General features: G+C 36.7%; 1 protein-coding gene across 2 annotated transcripts; it reads left to right on the top strand.

Annotated features, from left to right (window-relative positions):
* The first annotated feature begins 6,196 nt into the window (after positions 1-6,196).
* On the top strand, positions 6,197-18,547 carry LOC120081479 (plant UBX domain-containing protein 7). 2 transcript variants are annotated; one of them, XM_039036369.1, is made up of 10 exons: positions 6,197-6,602; positions 7,338-7,474; positions 7,568-7,678; positions 10,502-10,694; positions 14,231-14,308; positions 14,403-14,471; positions 15,839-15,982; positions 16,068-16,167; positions 17,456-17,709; positions 18,064-18,547. In XM_039036369.1, the coding sequence occupies exons 1-10, from the start codon at positions 6,501-6,503 to the stop codon at positions 18,226-18,228; spliced, it is 1,353 nt and encodes a 450-aa protein (XP_038892297.1). In that variant the 5' UTR covers positions 6,197-6,500; the 3' UTR covers positions 18,229-18,547. The 2 variants fall into 2 exon arrangements, with proteins under 2 accessions (XP_038892297.1, XP_038892298.1); XM_039036370.1 differs by having other exon boundaries at positions 6,199-6,602; positions 7,577-7,678.
* Positions 18,548-19,435: the final 888 nt, after the last annotated feature.

Raw genomic sequence — 19,435 nt, 5'->3', positions numbered from 1 at the left:
CAAGGATTTCCGTGAAACCCAAATAGCAAACGGGCGGGTTTGCAACCCTCCCACTACGTCGAGGTTCCCTCAACTTTTGAGGTGGAACCGACCTACTAGATAAACTCCCTTCAACAACTCTTGCTGATGTAGCAGGCTCTTCAATAACTCTTGTTGAAGTTTCAATAGTTTCATTGGAAAGCTCATGCAACACGACTTTACTACATGGACTGTGCTCCCTTATATGATCCTTCTCCAGGAAAGTAGCGTTCATTGAAACAAACACCCTATTTTCCGTCGGATCATAAAAATAACCCCCTCGTGTACCTTTGGGGTAGCCTACAAAGAAGCATAACCTCGACCGTGGTTCCATCTTGGGATTAGCCTCAAGCACATGTGCCGGCAACCCCAAATGCGGAAGTGGCGTAAACTAACTTTATGCCCGTTTCATAACTCCAGAGGTGTTCTCGCAATACTCTTGGAGGGAACACAGTTAAGTATATATATCACAGTCTCCACTACGAAAAACCCCAAAACGAGCCCGGTAAGGAAGCGTAACTCATCATCGAGCGAACCATGTCCAACAAGGTCCTATTTCTCCTCTCCGCTACACCATTTTGCTGAGGTGTACTTGGAATTGAGAGTTGGGAAACGATTCCATGTTCTATCAAATAGTCCTGGAATGACGAGTCCAAAAACTCTCCACCTCGATTCGATCGAAGTGTTTTCATCCGTCTATCCAATGCGTTTTCAACTTCAGCCTTGAACTCTTTGAATTTTTCAAAGGATTCAGACTTTCGTTGCATAATATAAAATACCCATACTTAGAGTAATCATCAGTAAAACTAATAAAATACTCATAGCGACCTCGGGCTCGCACATTCATAGGACCACAAAGGTCCTATGAATGTCCCCTACACGAATGATTAGGATTAGACCATCTGTGACAAGTCACAACACTTGTGACCATTCCACAAAGCAGGCCGCATCCGTAGCGTTACCAGGATAAGGTTTCCCTCCTATATCCATATATTACAGACCATTTTGGTTATCACTCAAGACATGATCCACTTGTATGTCACCACATATATGCTTAAGTTACATATAGATAACCAGGGATTTTATGTTTATTGGTTTGTGGTAAAGCAAATAAAACATGCAACTAAGCAAACAAACAAGATGTGAAGTAAATATCATATATTATACAACACAAGCATTCGTACAAACTACAGGACACGAGACTTTAGGGCATCAACCTCAACACTAGGCTGTATCTTGAACATTGATCTCTGTATGTCTCCACATACAGTTCAAGACTCATCAAACAACCTAGAACTTTAGTTTATTGAATTTAGGGTTATTAAGAAAAAAATATAATACAACAGAATCAATAGCACCTATTGAAATAGTATCGGTAACTCTTTATTGATGACGGTAAATTATTTACATTTACTATCTATGAGTTTTAAGGCATAAAACCCAACAAACTCTCACTTGAACTAAAATTCTAATCAGTGGAATGTACATAATATCACTATCCAAAACAACGGGAATGGTAAATAAATACAATAAACTAGGGCATCCATATATCCATTACATATTTTTCACTTGCCCTAGATTATACAATGTACATGTCTCACTGATCTAGATTCTCTAGATGACTCTTGATCACTTTAGCTGAGAGAGCCTTTATAAAAGGATCAACAATGTTATGCTCCGAGCAATCTTTGTGATGATCACATCTCCTCGTTTCACAATCTTCCGTATTAAGTGATACTTCTTCTCAATATGTTTTACTTGTTTGTGGCTACGAGGCTCTTTAGATCTGTTACTGCCCCACTGTTGTCACAGTATAAAGTGATAGGCAAGTCCATGTTTGGAACTGCTTTCCCAATCACTTAGGAACTTCCTAAGACAAATTGCTTCCTTTACTACTTCATAAGCAGCTACATATTCAGCCTCCACAGTGGAGTTTACAATGCATCATTGCTTGATGCTACACCATACTACAGCTCGCCCATTTAGGGTAAACACTGATTTTGACGTGGATTTCCTAGAATCCTTGTCGGTTTGGAAATTAAAATCGGTATATCCTATAAGGATAAAATCCTTAGACCCATATACCAGCTTATAGTCCCTCGTTCTTCTAAGATACTTAAGAATATTCTTAATCGCAGTCCAGTGGTCTAACCCTGTATTGGACTCGTACCTACTGACTATTCCCACTGCATAACAAATGTCTGCCCTAATAAAAAGCATAACATACATTAAGCTGCGCATAGTTGAGGCACAGGGAATACATCTCATATCCTTGACTTCTTGAGGTGTCTTAGGACACTATTCCTTTGTTACTAGATGTTGAGGTTGAAGAACATTGTCGTCTTCCTTCTAGACGAGCTTAGGCTTCCAAGCCATCCTTTTCGTCTTCTTTTTCTAAGTCTTGTTCCCCCTTTTATACTTCCGATAAAACCATTGCCAACAATGAGAAGAGAGTCATTGCCAATAGTGAGAAGAGAGTCAACAAAGAAATCCTTAGTCTTGTTCCCCCTTGATGCGTTGTAAATGTGATGCGATTATAATGTATGTTTGCGGTGATGAGTTATGCATTGCACATGCAAGTTTTTCTAAAAAGATCCAAGTATAAATCTCACTAGGTTTCTTGATAAGTCCAAGGTCGAACACAGGGACTACTGAGTTACTATGTGATAGTAAATTTGATTACTTTGCAGTGCAAAAACAAATAAGTTGAATGGTGTTTTGTTTAAGTATATTTCCTATGCGATGGATTCGAATAAAGAGTTGATGAAATCGAAAATTACAATGAGTATGCAATGAACAGGTTGAGAAGGGGTTTAGCTAACACTTTCTAAGATTGCGTTCAAGTTATGCGATCATGCTACACACACAACCGCATGTCATCTCTCAATGCAAATGTCGTAGTTCCTATTTCTAGGACACATGCGATGTATACGATAATGTCGATAGGACTTATGTCTAAGCCTCTATTCTTGTCTATGCGATGATGAATGATGCACACATATACAAGGTGACTGCATACTATCATATCCTATTTCTAGGGTGCATGCGATGCATAATAGCAAACAAAACTTATGTCTAAATTTCCATCTTTTGCTTATGCGGTTCTAATCTGACTCTCTCAAGCCAAGATTCTAATCTGACTCTTTCAAGTCTAGATTCTTTCTTTATACTACTCTCTCAAGTATCTCTAAAGGGTAAATGACGCATACATAAGATAAGATGATTGCATAAAGTGTAAACCTTAGGTCATGCTAGCTAAGCACTTCTCAACCCATTCGAAAATATAGCTACTCATGCGAATTGTGGAGAGATTGAACAAATATTGAAATGAGAATTCCATTTTCTATAAATAAAGTGCAGAATACAAAACAACAATGGAAAGTAGGGATAAGAAGCCCGATAGCAAGGTCTTGCTTCCTGTGGCTTTTACACTGTCTTTTCACTCCAACTCTGCCCAGAAGAATATCCTTGCTTTCACAAGTGTCGGCCCTCTCTCTTTTTATAATGCTTCTTGACAGTCTTTCAAGCTGTCCAGGAATGTCCTCTCGGCGTCTTCTTCTCTTCACTCACCTCCGCCTTCTAAGTATAAGAATAACTACAGACTGACGACTATCTATTTTGTATATGATCTAACTTGTCAACCTTTTTACAATGGTGGCCTCCGGTATTTATAGAGCTCAAGATGAGGAAGCTTTTCTCTCTAATGATTGCAATGATGGGCGGTCATTAAATCTCCTGCTCTGATGCGCCGATTAATGGTCACCGAAAAGTTGAGTGTACTTGCTACAGTGTGTCGTTGACGGCTTGTCAACTAAATTCGGATTCGACCGTCATCAGCGTTCCGTCCCATCATGATTTATTATGCTTTCACCTGATGCGCCGTCATTATGCGGCCACCTTCTTGAACAACTTCTCGTGGGCGTATACGATCGCATGACTTTGCGGTCGCAATCTTTCAATGCACGCAAACGCCGAATTCCTTGGATCGCAATTTACTTGTGCCAACACATTTTTCCTACACAAAATAAGTAAATTAGCTGCTTTTATTCGATGGGCGCATGCGATCGCAATAATCTCAGTTTAACGCTTTTAGACATGATTTTGTATATTTTTACTGTCGCATTCCCTCATTGTTTTACTTATTTGCACTGTAATAACGTGCATTTCTACCCGTTATCACCCCTTCCAAGCAATACTCAACTCCATGTCATATTCACAAGTCCCTGGTTCTTCAAATGTACGAGTTTTATGCCTGCAAGATGTAGAGAAGCCTCTAGTGTATGCCTTGTGTGCATATTTTCACCATAGATAATTCTATGGGTTTATCTTTGCAATGCAGACTCAGAGCTTTCCATCAATTGATATGGTCAATGACTGGCTCTTCCTTCCACTACATGACGTTGTAAAAGTAGTTTAAGAAGTCTTTTTCCAATTGTTCCCAACTGCCAATCGCCTCGGGTTCGATATTAGTGTACCAAGCAAAAGTGTTTCCTTTCAAAGTTCAAACGAACTGATTGACTAGGTTCCTGGATTTTCGTATATTTCAATGAAGTGAGCAACATATTGTTTTAGATTGCTCTTTCCATCAAACTATTGAAACTTTGGAGGTTTGGTACCCAACTGGCATTCTTAGGTTATTGATTCTCTTGTTGTACGGTTTGGAGTGCATAAAAAAATTTTGCGACGATCCTCCATACTAAGCCCTTATGAAATTTATGATCATATCCTATAGCTGTTGAACCGATAGAGAGGCGATAAAGATGGATTGTTGTGGTTAATTTTCCCACAACACAAATTTTCCTTTGTTACTGGCTTTGACAGAAGGAGTTTGACTCGATTCAGTAGTTCCTCAAGCCTGCATTTGAAAGGTAGTGATTTCACGATCTCGCTCCTTAACAACTTTCATTAGGAGATCTATTTTTTCTTCATCTCTACCATGGCCGCCTCAGTTGTTACATAAGCCATCATGATAGACATCACATCAGTGTATGATTCTTTCTTTGATCGGTCAGGAGTAGAGTTATTAAATAAGGGATTTTCTTTGATGACGAACTCGCCTTTAGAGATTTTGTCAGATGTTCCAATATTTTCTTCACGAGGGTAGAACCTTGTTTTTGTTCCTGCATGATCTCTTTTGAATGAATATAGGTGATAGGTACTGCTTGCAACAATTGCTTTGGATGCAGCTTTCTTTGGTGCTATTGGTTTATTTGAATGTTGAGAGAGAGATGAGAGGTAGAGATGTCCCGCTGGACATACTAATTTGTTCGCATGAGGTTTTCGGAAAAATGTGTTTCGTGGAGTTGAACTTATGTTAATGTATATTTGATGCAGATGTGGTTCAATATCTAATATTTGATCCTCTGATTCTCTCTCAATTGATTGCGTATGATTGACTTGAGGAAGCTGAGCGTGTAATGTTCTTGAAGTTGAAATCTTGGAAGAATGTTTGTATCTTCAGGACTTGAACTTCAGGGAGTAGTTCAATCTTCAGGAGTTAGGGAGTTTTTTGGTTTTTCTATGAACCTAGCCCTTGGGTTCAACTAATTGGATTTAGACCTTATTTCACATTTGAGTCAAATTAAGTCTATTTTTAGGCTCAATTAAAATTTAGCAAAAAACTTGATATTTAATTGATCCAAAATAAGTAATTTGATCCAATGATCAAGATGAAAACACATGACATCATCAGAACCGACAAGTTTTTTATATTCAATTTCAATTCAGGACATATGTCAACTTTTATTTAGTCCCAAATTAGATGATTTATAATTTCATCATTAACTTGTTAAATGGCGTTACAATTTGTGATTGGTCCAAAATTTCTCATTCAACAGTCACGTCAATTATCTATCCTTAATTCAATCTTCTCCATCTTGAATATCAATGATCTATTTTATTAACTCTTCAAAGGCATTGTTCCCTTTCTAAATCATGTGACATTGTCGAGACAACGCGAGTCGGGCTATTGTTAAATATCTTACCTACTTGATTAGTGTTAAAGTCTAATCTAAGCTAATTATAGTAAAAGTAGGTTTTTAGGGTTGAGTAAAACAAAAAAGCATGAAAGGGAATGTACCAAAAAAAATATAGGCATGAATTGATCTTTTGAAGGAGTAGGTCAGTAAAAAGGTGAGTTGGACACTCATAATTCTTACTACCTCACCCAGATTCTCATTTTCCAATTACCAATCCTCTCTTTCTTTAATTTGTTCCCTTTTCTTCTTCTTAATTTTACTTTTTGGGAATCTACAAAACCCTCCTCTTTATATATTTGATTGACGATTAGATCTCACAGTCGCAAGAATTTTGCCAGAGAACAGTATCGAATCGATTGGTTGACGATTAGAATCCTTCGAAAGCAAAGAAAAGCGAAGAAAAGCAAAGAATCTCGACTCTGATTACCCACCACAAGTTTCTATTTTGGTTCTTTCTCATCAACACTTTGCTTTTGTGCGATCATCGGGTTTCAAGCGGTGGAAATGGAAGGGGTGCTCTCAGCCACCGATAAGCAGAGTATGGTCTCCTCCTTCCTTGAGATTGCTGTGGGCCAAACTGCCGAGACTGCTAGACAATTTTTGCAGGTTTTTCCCCTTTCCTCACAATCCCTTTTGCCCATTTCTTTTCCTCTAATTTTGTTACATTATGTTATGTCTTTGTTTCTGATTGTTGATTGTTGTACATTCAATTCGACATTAAGGGGGTTTCGAAATCCGGGCCATTTTCTAAGTCAGTGTTGGGTTTACGGCTGTGGGGCTGGAGGGGAAGATAGTTTTTCCTATGTGCAATCTTTTGATATTATTCGTTTATTCTTTTAGAATTTTTTGTTCTACTGCTTGCTGCGTCTGAGTCTACTGCGGGACTCTTATCTATCAAGTCCCCTAATCCAGATTTTGGTTCTGGAACGATCTTTTTATGTAATCATATCCTACATTTTTATTTGCTATGAAGGGGATTACGAAATAACGAGTAAGTAAAAGTGACCGAGATGCGAGGGAAAAACTTTTGTTTAACATTTCCGGAAAGACCACCTATTTGTTCGTTTACCAGGTTCGGCACGAAATGAATCGCCATATCTTTTGCTCCACCCCCTTTTTTTGTTCTTTCAAGGTTCTTGGACTGGTTCGAAGGTGACAGTTACTAGTTAGTATACTAACATGAGGCTGTATATTGAATGATTTTAATGATCTGGGAATAAGATGTTGGAAGCTTGTGGGGGATCTTCTTCTTGTTTTTTTCCTCTTAGGTTTGGGACTATTTTGGAAAGAATTTCTAGTTAGTTTCGTTCTGAGTCTTAATTTTGAATGTTGTATGGACAGGCAACAAGTTGGAAGCTTGAGGATGCTATTCAGCTGTTTTATGTCGGTAATGAAGGAGGATTGGCTGGACCACCACCTGTACCTTCTCCTCCAAGTACAAATGAACAAATCAATTCTTCAACTGATCACACATCCAAGTATGTTTGCAAGCCATTTGTTTGTGTGTGTTTCTAGCACATTACTGGAGTTTAATTGTTAGTTTTTTAACATTGGTTTAACAATTGGCTAAGTGAATCTAGAAAACATGTGGGAGCTGGAACGTTTGGGCAATATGAGGATGAGGTTCGCCCTCCCTTACCTGTTATAAGGGAAGCTCTTTATGATGATGCAATGTTGTATGGGTATGCATCTTTTCCATGCTTGCTTTATTTCTGATTCACTCTCTTTCTTATGTCACTTGGGTGTACCTGTCATGATTTTGCTTTTATTACTCACTCTTCTCATTAGATTATTTGTTTGCTAGTCTCAATTGCAAATTGATATAATTTCATTGGGCAGCTGCCTCTTGTACAGGCCTTCTTGATCATTAGTTGTCTCTTCATCACATATGCATTTAAGTTTACCAGATAAGCGAATTCCAAAAACGATTTTGATGTGAATTTGTTAAAAACACTGGAGTTAATGCTTGATATTTCATAAATGTAATGTGGTGTCTGCCATGGGAATATGTGAATATATGTTTCTCTTGGTCAACTAATGATTGCATATCATTGATTTTTAACTTCTGATTTACCTGAATTAGTTAGGTCTTGGATTTTTTAATGAGGCAGTTTGTTGTGATTGAATACAAAAGCATAACTAGCTTGAATTGGTTGCCTCAGAAAGATTAATTTATTTTTATTTTTTTAATGAGAACTGATGGAAGATATACCTATACCATTATCAACAAAAAAGGAGAATAACATAAAAACGGCCTTAGAGATGAGGAGCCCCTAAGCCAAAAAGTAGGAATGAAACAAAAGGCCTGCAATCTTTTTGAGAGTTGATCAATAAAAGAGGTGTTAGAAAAGGAATTGTGAAGGGCACTCCATAGCCATAAGCGGTCACAAAAATTGATAAATGAATCATACTTATGCGAGAAAGTTCTAGAATTTCTTTCTTTCCAAATATAATAAAGGTGACTCTGACTGCATTAAACAGAATAACTTTGTATCTTGCTTTGAACCATGACCACCAGCTAAAGGATAGTTCAATAAGGCCATCTTCTGTAGTCTTTGGAGGAATTCATGCAATATCTGAACGATTGACGATGAAATTCCAGCTTCTATAAGAAAACAACAATGCAGAAAAATATAGACAAGTATTTGGGGATAAAATCAAGTTAGGATTTCTCTTTTTCACTTTGTCGGTATTTACCCTCCCATGGCCCATGAACCTGCAAAAAATTTTACTTTCTTGGGACTGTTGCCTTTCCACATCTAGAGTCCAGAGAAGATGGCCCTAAATGGAGGGACTTGGCAAAGTTTTCCAAAAAGTCTCCAGAGGAGTCTAAATGCCAAACAATCACTGTCTTTCAATTTTCAATGGGTAATTTCAGACCAGTTTTTCTCACTCTTGACTATAGGATAGACTATGGACGGCAATTTTTTCGGGGCCTGGAGAACCTGAACTTGACTGTGTGGGAATCCCTAGTTTGACAAGGATAAAAACTTTTTCTTTGAATTAGTTTTGAAGACATTATGGGAAATGCATGCCCCATGGCCCACTCTGACCTCAACCCTGACCTGCCCTAAACCGGCCTCTGTACCCAGATATTTTATACATATATAGAAATTATTATCTTTATATTTTAAAATCAATAAAAATGTACGATATAATAATTTTTTATTTTTGAACTATGAAATTCATTCCTATGAGCCCATCAGAAAAGGGGGGAAATTACAAGGTCTAAAAAGGAGAGTGAGTTGGACGCCTCTTAGGGGAATACGCATATACCCCCCTCTCTCCCCATAATATAGTGAAAATTTATTAGAATGACCCCCAATTAATAAGATATCCAATAAAAAGTTGGAGAATACGCATACCTCCCATAATATAGTGAAACTTTATTAGAATGACCTCCAATTAATAAGATATCCAATAAAAAGTTAACTGCATAAATAAAGAAGATTGACGAACACCTACAGATTGTTTTATATTTAGCTACATGTACTCTCTCACTCCTATGATTGTGTATATTTTGTCTTCAAATTTCCTTTGATTCCATGAAGCATATTCAAAACAATTTAGCTTTGCCTTTCATCTTGATGCCATAAAAGAATCTTGTCTCCGTGCATAACAGGCCTACCTAAGAATGCGAGACCATTAAGACGGGTTTCTTTGATGTCTATCTGCTAGTCAGCATTTTCAAGATACACGTTGAAGTATTTACCTTCATAGGGATTTTGGTCTAAACTTTTGATTCTGTGGAAAGGCTATTCATTTTCAATCTCTTCACCAGGAATGAACCGATATTTTATAAGAATCCAACTTTTGAATTTCGTTTGTGGACATGGTTTCATCCTCAATTAGATTTCTCCCAGTTTTAAGTTTTTTATAAGAAACAATTTCATTGATGGTAAACTAACCATCAAACACCAAACAGTTTTTAACTACAACCACTCCAACTAGACTAGTAAATTGTTCAAACAAAGATTTTTCGCAAACCACACATCTTTCCAAAAGGCCGGCCTCCTTCACTGTCACCAATGTTCTGATCTTGAATCTACGGAATGAAACCCATTTGGCCAACTTCTACAGCTTCCTTCCCCTAATATTGACACTATTGATAAATGTCTACACCACGTACACTTGCATTTATTTTCTTTCTAAAACATCTGTTTGTTGGCTTTTACATCAGTTCTCAGAAGGTCAAATAAATGAATTATCTCAACCATTTTTTTGACCCCAATATTAAATATATTTATACTACCAACTTGCATCTGTTTTCTGATTATATTTGAAATAGGTTTAATCAAAACAGTGTGCTTAACTTTTTCCAGCATTTGTATCTTTTTTTCTTTCCATTATACGTTTAAATTAGCTTTTAGAAGCTATTCTCTTCTTCACACCTTTATGTTGCATTTTTTGACTGCTACATGAAGCAACAATATGCAGTTCTGAACCTGTTATTTGATTTACTATTGTATTTCCTAAAAGTGTGGATATTGGTTAACTTTGTTCAGAACAACTATGGGCTATCTGCCAAATGAATCTGGTTCATCAATAGGGTTCCGGAACTTGCAAAATGAAGTGAAACATCATGATGTTTGGGAATCAGGAGAAGGTGCAGCATCCACAAGTGGCAATTCTCGAGATAATTTAGCTTCTTTATACCGCCCTCCTTACCATTTAATGTTCAATGGGTCCTTTGAAAAGGTGAGTTGAGTCCCTTATTTTACATTGTTTCTGCCTGACGTTTACAAAATCTTATGATGTTTAGGTTGATCTTCTTGATGTGCATGCATGCCATATTCTTGGAAGATTCTCTCTGTCCCCAATTCCCCACCCCCCCAAAAAACAAAAAAAGGAGGAAAAAAATGAAGAAAGAAAACGGACTTTGGAACAACATCCATGTGGATTGGAAATTTCTAGAGGAAGTGATGACACTTGATTGGATCAATGTGTGTCTTAGAGACCCTAAATTCTTTACTTTCATTAATGCACTAATCCGTGGCAGAATTTTAGCTTCTAGAGGGATCAGGCAAGGAGACCCACTATCTCCTTTTATTTTCCTTATATTTTGTGAAGTTTTTAGCAATCTTAGTGATAGGATTCATGCCAACTGCATCAATATTCTTATTTGGATGACATTCCGACACTCTAATTGAAATTGTTATCATCCCATCAAGCATCCAACAGGTCTTTGGTCCAAAATGTTGTTTTTCCTAGATATGGAAGCTCCCTGGCCCAAAAAGGATCAAGTTCCTTTTATGGGAAGTGGGCCCTTCTTGCCTCAACACCATGGACCAGCTCCAATTTAGATGTCCATGGATTAACCTATCTCCCTCATGGCATTGACTCTGTCGGAATGCCAATGAAACTCAAAAACACATCTTTTTCCACTGCCCTTTTGTTAGCAATATATGGGTCGAGCTTTACAATGCCTTCAATTGGACTGAAGTTGGATTGGACTCTGTAAAGCTCGTTGGATTGGCTTTGAAGGTCTCTTTGGGATCATCCCTTCAAAGCTACAAAGGAATTCATATGGCATAACTTCACACGTGCGGTTTTATCAAAGATTTGGGAAGAAAGAAATGCTAGAATCTTCAAGGATATTGCTAGATCATACAAAGAAGTCCTACAATCATCTGTTTTCACTGCACTTTTTTGGTGTAAAGATTTACAGCCCCTCAAAAACCTCAATTTAAATTTTCTTATTGCTAATTGGAAACATCTTCTGTATTCCTTGTGATTGTGAATAGGGTCCTTTTGTATCATTTTGAATTATTTCTGAAATTGTTTCTGATCTAATAAAGAACTATTTGGATGGTGCTCTGGTAAAAAATTGAGATTTTTTTTTTTTTTTTTTTTTTTTTTTTTTTTTAATGTGGAATTAATGGGAATGATGCTAAGTTGCAGTCAACATCTTTTCCTTTCACGTATCTTGGTCTGCCTTTAGGGGGCTATCCAAAGGGTAGTACATTTTGGTAGTCTGTGATTGATAACTTTCAAAAGAAGCTAGATAGGTGGAAAAGATTCAATCCACCAAGAAGAGGAAGATTGACACTTTGCAACTCATTTTTATCTTGAATCCTCTTCATTACATGTCAATTTTCTCAATGCCTCTCAAAGTTATTATGGACGTGAGAAGAATTTTGCACTCCTTTTTCAGGGATGGTTCAAAGGGAAGCAAGTTATTCATTTAGTAAACTGGGAATCGGTTTCTAAAGCATAGAATGATGGTGGTTTTGAAATTTAAAAATATGGCTCTTTTGCTCAAGTGGGATTGGAGATTTATGCTTGAAAAATTCCTCTAGTGTAAAGTCATTATGAGCATATGTGGCATTGGTATTTATCGACCTAAGGGAAATGTGGTTTGAAGTCTGCATAGCCCATGGATTAGCAGTTCCAAATCCAAGGTTTGGAAACATGTTGAGCCTCTAGCATCCTTCAAGCTCGGAAATAGCAGAAGAATCTCTTTTTGGTCTCTTGCATCCTTCAAGCAGGTAGAGACCGCCTGTACTTTAAGGAAGAGATTCTGCAAGTTGTTCTTTGCTTCCTTAATTCTATTTGTTTTTCTACAAGGAAGGTTTTTGTGTTTATTTTTGGTTGGATTATTGGTTGACTACAACCCATTTATTTTTGTTTTCCATTTCTGTTCAACTTTGATTTGGCAAATAATGATCATATCACTTCTTGCTAATCAATGAAAAGTTCATTTCTTAATAAAAATTGGGATATCAGATGGGAAGAGCTGTCTAATTAGGGAGTGGATGGTATGACTTCATTGTCCTCCCTTTTGTATAATCTTCATCTTTTAGATGTGTATCTTGTCGATCATATTGTTTCAGCTCGATTGGCTCCTCTCTCTTCTCACTTGTTTTCTTTAAATAAGCTCTAGATGGTTTATATCTCCAAGGTTTGGTCCTTCCAATGCAAATGAACTCTAGTGAATTGGCTCAAGAACCTCTTGGTTATGTGAATGTTCGACACGCAAACACTAAAACCCATTAACATTTAGATCAACAAAAAGAAAAAAGATGCCCATAATTTTTCAAGGCTCAAAATACTCCTCACGTTTGATGACCAATCAACTTGAATATTTGTAAAACATGCAAGAGCTATAGACTGTTCATCTCTTCTTATTTTTCTTCTTATTCTTCAAGCATCTAGACTTCTTGTTCTTCATCCTTGTATTATTATCTTTCTTCTTCCAATTCTTCCATATTCATGTTAATAGGGTTCTTATCGCCCATGTTAATAGGTGCCTGCCTGGCTTTATGGTGATGGTATAAAAGGCAAGAAAAAGCGCACCAAGGCGAGCACCTTGTTGAAGGCATTGCATCCAAGGCGTAGGGGCTTCATCTTGCCTCACCTCTCACCTCGACAACACTGATTTTTTGTAGGAGTCACGTGGAGGACCCAATTACTCATTTTGGGATTGCCACTTTGCTCACTAGGACACTACCATTGAAAGTGCTGGTTGAGATCATTTTGTGTTTGTTGAGCTTAGAATAGATATGGTTGAGCTAAATATAGAGGGCTAAGAGGTCATTGGTTTAATCCATGGTGGCTACTTGCCTAGGATTTAATATCCTATGAGTTTTTTGGATACTCAAATATTGTAGGGTCTGGCGGGTTGTCCCGTGAGATTGGTCGAGGTGCGCGTAAGCTGCCCCGGGCTCTATGGATGCCAAAAGAAGAAAAGAAAAATAGAGATGGCTAAGGTTTGTTGGATGAGGTGCTCTTGAATTCTTCATTTGGGGAGAAAGCCAGTTTTGTGATAGACTAGTTTCTTTGCTATTTTGTGGGATATTTGGATTGAGAGAACTAATAGATTTTTTAGAGAGATTGAGATCAACTGAGGATGTTTGGGAGGTGGCTAGGTTCGTACATCTCATCGTGGATGTTGGTCACTAGGTCTTTTTTGTAATTATATGCTTGGTTTTTTCTTTTGGATTTCATTTCTGTAGTTAGGGCATATTCCTTTTTAGGGACTTGTTATTTTTTATGGCTTTGATATTTTATTTCTCTGAATAACAGTTTCTTAATTTTTTTTTTTTTTTCTTAAAAATCTATTTCAGTATTTCTATCTTAATACCATATTCTGGGCTTGTTCTTATGATATAAGTTTCTTTAGTTGATAGAAGATCTTAACATTTTTCTGTTTATGTAGTGATGCAGTATGTCTTTTCAACAATTGGTACATATATGCCATTCCTCAATTTACTGGAGGTTTTTGTCTTCTTCAGGCAAAAGGTGCTGCCTGCGTCCAGGACAAGTGGCTGATAGTCAATCTGCAGTCTACCAAGGAATTCAGCTCGCACATGGTAATATTTTCTACCAATGTGATTTCTGTCTTGGTAGTTTGCTTACCATTTTATAACAGGCACTTAGTTGGAACAAGTATTTTGCTTTGTGTAGCTTAACCGGGATACATGGGCAAATGAAGCTGTTTCTCAAACCATTACTACCAATTTTATTTTTTGGCAGGTCAGCTCCATTCTTGGGTAGATTTTCAGTTTTCTTATACTTGCTACTTTCTGTAATTTGTTCTTAGAATTAAATCTTCTTTGCACTTGCACATGGTTTCTCAACACTTTGCATAAAAGTGGACGAACAGCATTTTATTCTTTTTAACTTTTTAAAGAAGGAAACAGAATAATTACACAAGAGCATCTTATTAAAGGAAAAACTTCTAATTAAATAGAGGACTCAAAGCTCAAACTAAAATCCAAACCAAAATTGCACTAACAAATTGTACGAACACTTGGTCTTACTAGTGATAATAATGTTGGTTCAGAAGAACTTCATGGATTACAAGCTACAACCAATATACTTGAGAATGCTGGTAATCTCTCCCCTCTAGAACTACTGTTCTATTCAAAATACAGAATAAAAATCCCAAAAACATACTAGACACGTACTAATAAAGCAACCTGTCATCGCACGCTCCTACACAAAAGTGTACTAAACTAACTCTTGTCCATTAACCACTAGGCCCACAGCTATTTCCCTTTTTACCCCTTCTAAAATAGGTATTTACAATTGGAGGTCTACTCAAAGGTACATCGACTGAGAACAACCCTTACACTAGCACCAAATAAAAATTGAGTACTGTAAGATTGACCTCATCTCCAATTTCAGCAGAAATTTGGCGATGAAAGAACCACAGACTTGCTAAGGTCACAACCAACAACTGCAGCAGAATGTTGAAGACGAACCATTTAAGACCATGCAGCACCTCTTGAAACCAAGAACCTCAAAAAGCTGGATTTGAGATAGCTACGCTTCAATAATCTCCTAGTATGACCTAGTATCAGAGAAAAAACACAACTTTCAGCCACCACCTAATTCTTCACTCCGAGATCTTTACAGCAACAAAGCCCCGAGCCAGCAACAGCCATCTCTTGAAAAGCAACCCTTTGCCATTAGCCTTGGATATTCCAAAAGGTTCCACCAACCTCTGGCAATGCGACAATCTTTTATCAGCACAGTTTAGACAAGTACTTTCTACCAAATGTGCTCTTCTGCAAGATTAAAAACAATGCAACATTCTTTCTAAGCTACAATTTCCTAAATGAACCTAGAATTTTGATCCATCAAAGTTTGACCTTGTTCCATTGTCCAATATAATGGATGGCATGTCAGAGCTTTCATGGTCCCGTATTAGTTTCAGCTATTACCCTCTTTTTTTTTTTTCCTTTTTTTTTCTCCCTCTTCTAGTAAGATTGTTTTTGTCAGTTGCAAAATTGTGTATTAATGGAAAATTTACCCTTTTTCCCCATTGATATAATAACATTAGTGTTTCTGGGTTGTATTTTCATTTTTCTTAATCATATCATGTTATTTGCACACAGGTGTATGATGATTCAACTGAAGGCCAAAAGGTTTGCACGTATTATAAACTAGAATCAATTCCTGCTGTCCTTGTCATTGATCCCATCACAGGGCAAAAAATGCACTCTTGGTTTGGAATGGTTCAACCTGAAAGGTTACTTGAGGTAAATGTTTCTGGAGACTTTAAACGTCTTTATCTCAATAATGGGTTTGGTTTATCTGAAAATGGTATTATCTTGTGTCCTGCAGGATCTATTGCCCTTCATGGATGGAGGTCCAAAGGATCATCATGTTACCTTATCTCATAAACGTCCAAGGGAGAGTTCCTTGACTCCACCGAAAGTTAGAGGTATTTAGTGTTTTCTTTTAGTTTGGAAGTTCAATTTTGATAGTTTTAATTGCTTTTCTTTTATTTTTGCTTCCCCGTTTTCATCCAAAAACTGATGATAAAATATATTTCACTGAAGAGAGAAAAAAAGAGAAGAAAAAAAGAACAACCTTTATCGGATTTGAAGTAATCTGAAGCCTTCTACCTAATTCAACTAGCCAAACAACTATTTGAATTTGTAACTATTGATTCAACTAATTTGCCTAAACAAAGGCAGCTAACAGCCAAGGATGTATGGTTAGATGAAGATTCCTTGCAGTCTGATATCTCAATTTATATGGGATGGTGAAAGGAAAGTTCAAATCAGTTTTAAGATGGGACTCAAGAATAAGTTGGAATACTTCAACATGAAGAAATTCAAAAGACAGGGAAGAAAGTGAGCTGAAGGGAGTTGTTGCAGATGGTAAAACTGTTTGGTTTAAACCATTTTGATGATAACAGGTTGTGGATTTTGTAGTCTAATGGTTGCTTTTCAGTTAAGTTCTTTTGTTGACAAGGGGTGGTTGGGTAGAGAAGAGTCCTGCCCAAAGAAAATTATTCCATGAAGATCTTCCTCACTTGGTTAGTTTAAAAACGGTATGGTTACCAAGAAAATTTTATGTAGGGCACTCTCAGATTAGAGACATCCACAGAACTACCGATGAATATTTCTTTGTAAGGAAAAGTTCTCCAGAACTTTGTCTCACAGATCACCATTGCTACATATGATCAAGATGGATGTGTTTGTTAATTTCATATTCCAAAGAAATTATATTTTTCCCCCTTGTAAAGAACACTAAGTTTATGAAATTTTTGTTCTTCTTAGTAGGAAGTCTTGTTGGGGAAGGGTGTAAGGTTATAAAATTATATTTGTTGAATTTGAGCTTAGATTGCAACCTTTCACTAATCTGGTATATTTCCTTCTCAGTTCTCTGTAACACACACACACACGTATGATATCAACTTACTTGAAGACAGGGAATGTCAAAAAGTATAATTAAGGAATAAGGAAGTTCATACAGAAGCATTAATACAAATACGAGTAAAGAACTTTTGTTTCTGATATTGAAAAAAAGCCATTGTGCTGATGATATTTGGAGGTCCAAGCAATCTTTGTGATTCTTATTGGATTGGACGGCTGGCTTCTTCTTGTGGTCTTTTACTCTCTTTAAGGAAGAAACTTGCATGGCGGTGATTGTGGTTGTGCATGGTTTGCCAATGTCTATTTTAGTGCAACATGCGTAAAAGTTTTATTTACAATTATCTGCAGAAGAGGATTACGAGGAGGATGAGGAAGTGCAACGTGCATTGGCAGTTTCTCTAGAAGGCATGAAGGAAGCAGTCAAATTGTCTTCTGAGGATAAGGATGCAAAAGTTGCTGAGAAGGAAGAAGAGAAGTGCCCAACTTATCCACCATTGCCTGAAGAACCCAAAGGTGACAGAAACCTTCTTTGCAGGATTGGTGTCCGTCTTCCTAATGGACGTCGATGCCAAAGGAATTTCCTCCGAACCGATCCAATTCAGGTAATCGTAATACTGTTTCTTGAGAGCTGCAATTGCATCCTAAATTTTGTTTATACTTTCTAGGGTTATATGATTCACGGACTTGGGCCTCAGATTTTGCTTCAAATTGTTACTTTTCATTTTCTTTTGCTTATCTGACTATAGATACATACTAAAACATTACAACTTGTTCAAGCTTCTAAGAAGCACGAAACATTAGAATATATTAGACAATTCTATAATTTGAAGTACAGGCAGGAGCAATATTATATGATCTCAACTCAAGCCGAACAAATATACTTATAATCTAATCCAACTCTTAATGTCAAAAGTTGTGTCCTCCATTTGAACCCTGAGGGCCTTTTCTTGTTGCAGTTGCTTTGGTCTTTCTGTGCTTCTCAGTTAGAGGATGGTGAGACAAAACCATTCAAATTGACGCATGCAATACCAGGAGCTACAAAGTCTCTGGACTATGATACCCAAATGACATTTGAGGAATCAGGGCTTGCGAATTCAATGATCTCTGTCACTTGGGACTGAGAAGAAGGTGCCATTTTCCAAACTATTCCCAAAGAAACATAGTTGAGCAGTTGTGTAAGTAGTCAATCAGTCACTGTATTTTGTGGTTTCTCTGCATTTTCTATATACTTTGGGTAAAAAGTTTAGTTAGGATGATATTCTCCTGTTTTTCCCCCTCCTCTCCTCTTCCTTTCAAAAAAGCATACGACATACAGAGGAGGCCGGGTTGTGACTACTATTTGTATGACAGTTGAATTTATCACTTCTACCCTCCTATGCATGTGCGTGTGTTTTTCGCGCTCGTAAATTTGATCAATGTGTATTTTGGTAGTACTGGAAATTTTCTTGTGGTTTAGCTGTAGTTTTGTAAACTTAGAATCCTAGATAGATTATGCTGTATATGCATTCACTAGAAGAAGCTCTTTAGCATTAATTGTGAGAAGGAAAACTTGAAAAAAACGAAAAGAGAAAAGAGAGGAAGTGTTGTAATCGCGATAACTATGTAAACGACAGACATTTTACTTTTAAAACTAAACAAGAAGCTAGGGGTGGACATGGATTGGGGTGTGGATCAGATTGAGGGTATTTTTTGGATCAATCCGAAAATTCGGTTTGGTTGGGTTGGCAACCCTAAGAATCTAAATAAAGGCTCTAATCCAACCCAATCCAATCCTTAAAATTCGGTTTGGGTTGGGTTGTCGAGTTATAATGTGTGTTTTTCTTTTTAATTAAAAATATGTAAATTTATATATAGCTCATGATCTCATAAGATTCAAATGTTAAATACCAAATATCTAAGATATTTATTACAAACTTCAAACAAATCCAAAAATCATAACAATTTTAAAAGAAAAATATTTAAAATTTATAAATTAATCAATACAAAGTAATCAAATTTTAAACAAAGAGAAATATATATATAGTATATTTTATTTATTTATATAAAATTTGGGTTGGGTTTGGTCAATTCGAATTTTTCTTTAGTCGATCCACGACTCAACCCAACAAAAATAGAAAAAATTTAATCAAGAAATAAAATTGATTCAACTCAACTCTCGAGTTATCGGGTTATTTGAACATTCCTAATAATAACAAGAGAAATATTTAGAGATTTCATTTCCTCTAAGAATCTTCTTGGTAAGAATTTATCTAGTTTTTTTTTATTAAAAAATCTACTTTGTAAAAATGAAAAAAATCTTATCGGAAAATTTCCGGTAAGATTTGGAAC

The sequence above is a fragment of the Benincasa hispida genome, chromosome 7 (assembly GCF_009727055.1).
Source record: "Benincasa hispida cultivar B227 chromosome 7, ASM972705v1, whole genome shotgun sequence".
In the NCBI taxonomy this organism is placed as follows: domain Eukaryota; kingdom Viridiplantae; phylum Streptophyta; class Magnoliopsida; order Cucurbitales; family Cucurbitaceae; genus Benincasa; species Benincasa hispida.
The sequence above is the reverse complement of the archived record's forward strand: the minus strand, read 5'-3'. Positions and strand labels throughout refer to the sequence as shown.

Bases quoted from the DNA above. Each gene is read 5' to 3' on its own strand.
- LOC120081479 (XM_039036369.1), top strand. From the start codon at position 6,501: ATGGAAGGGGTGCTCTCAGCCACCGATAAGCAGAGTATGGTCTCCTCC. The intron at 7,679-10,501 runs GTATGCATCTTT...AACTTTGTTCAG, and splicing joins GATGATGCAATGTTGTATGG to AACAACTATGGGCTATCTGC. The intron at 15,983-16,067 runs GTAAATGTTTCT...TGTGTCCTGCAG, and splicing joins AACCTGAAAGGTTACTTGAG to GATCTATTGCCCTTCATGGA.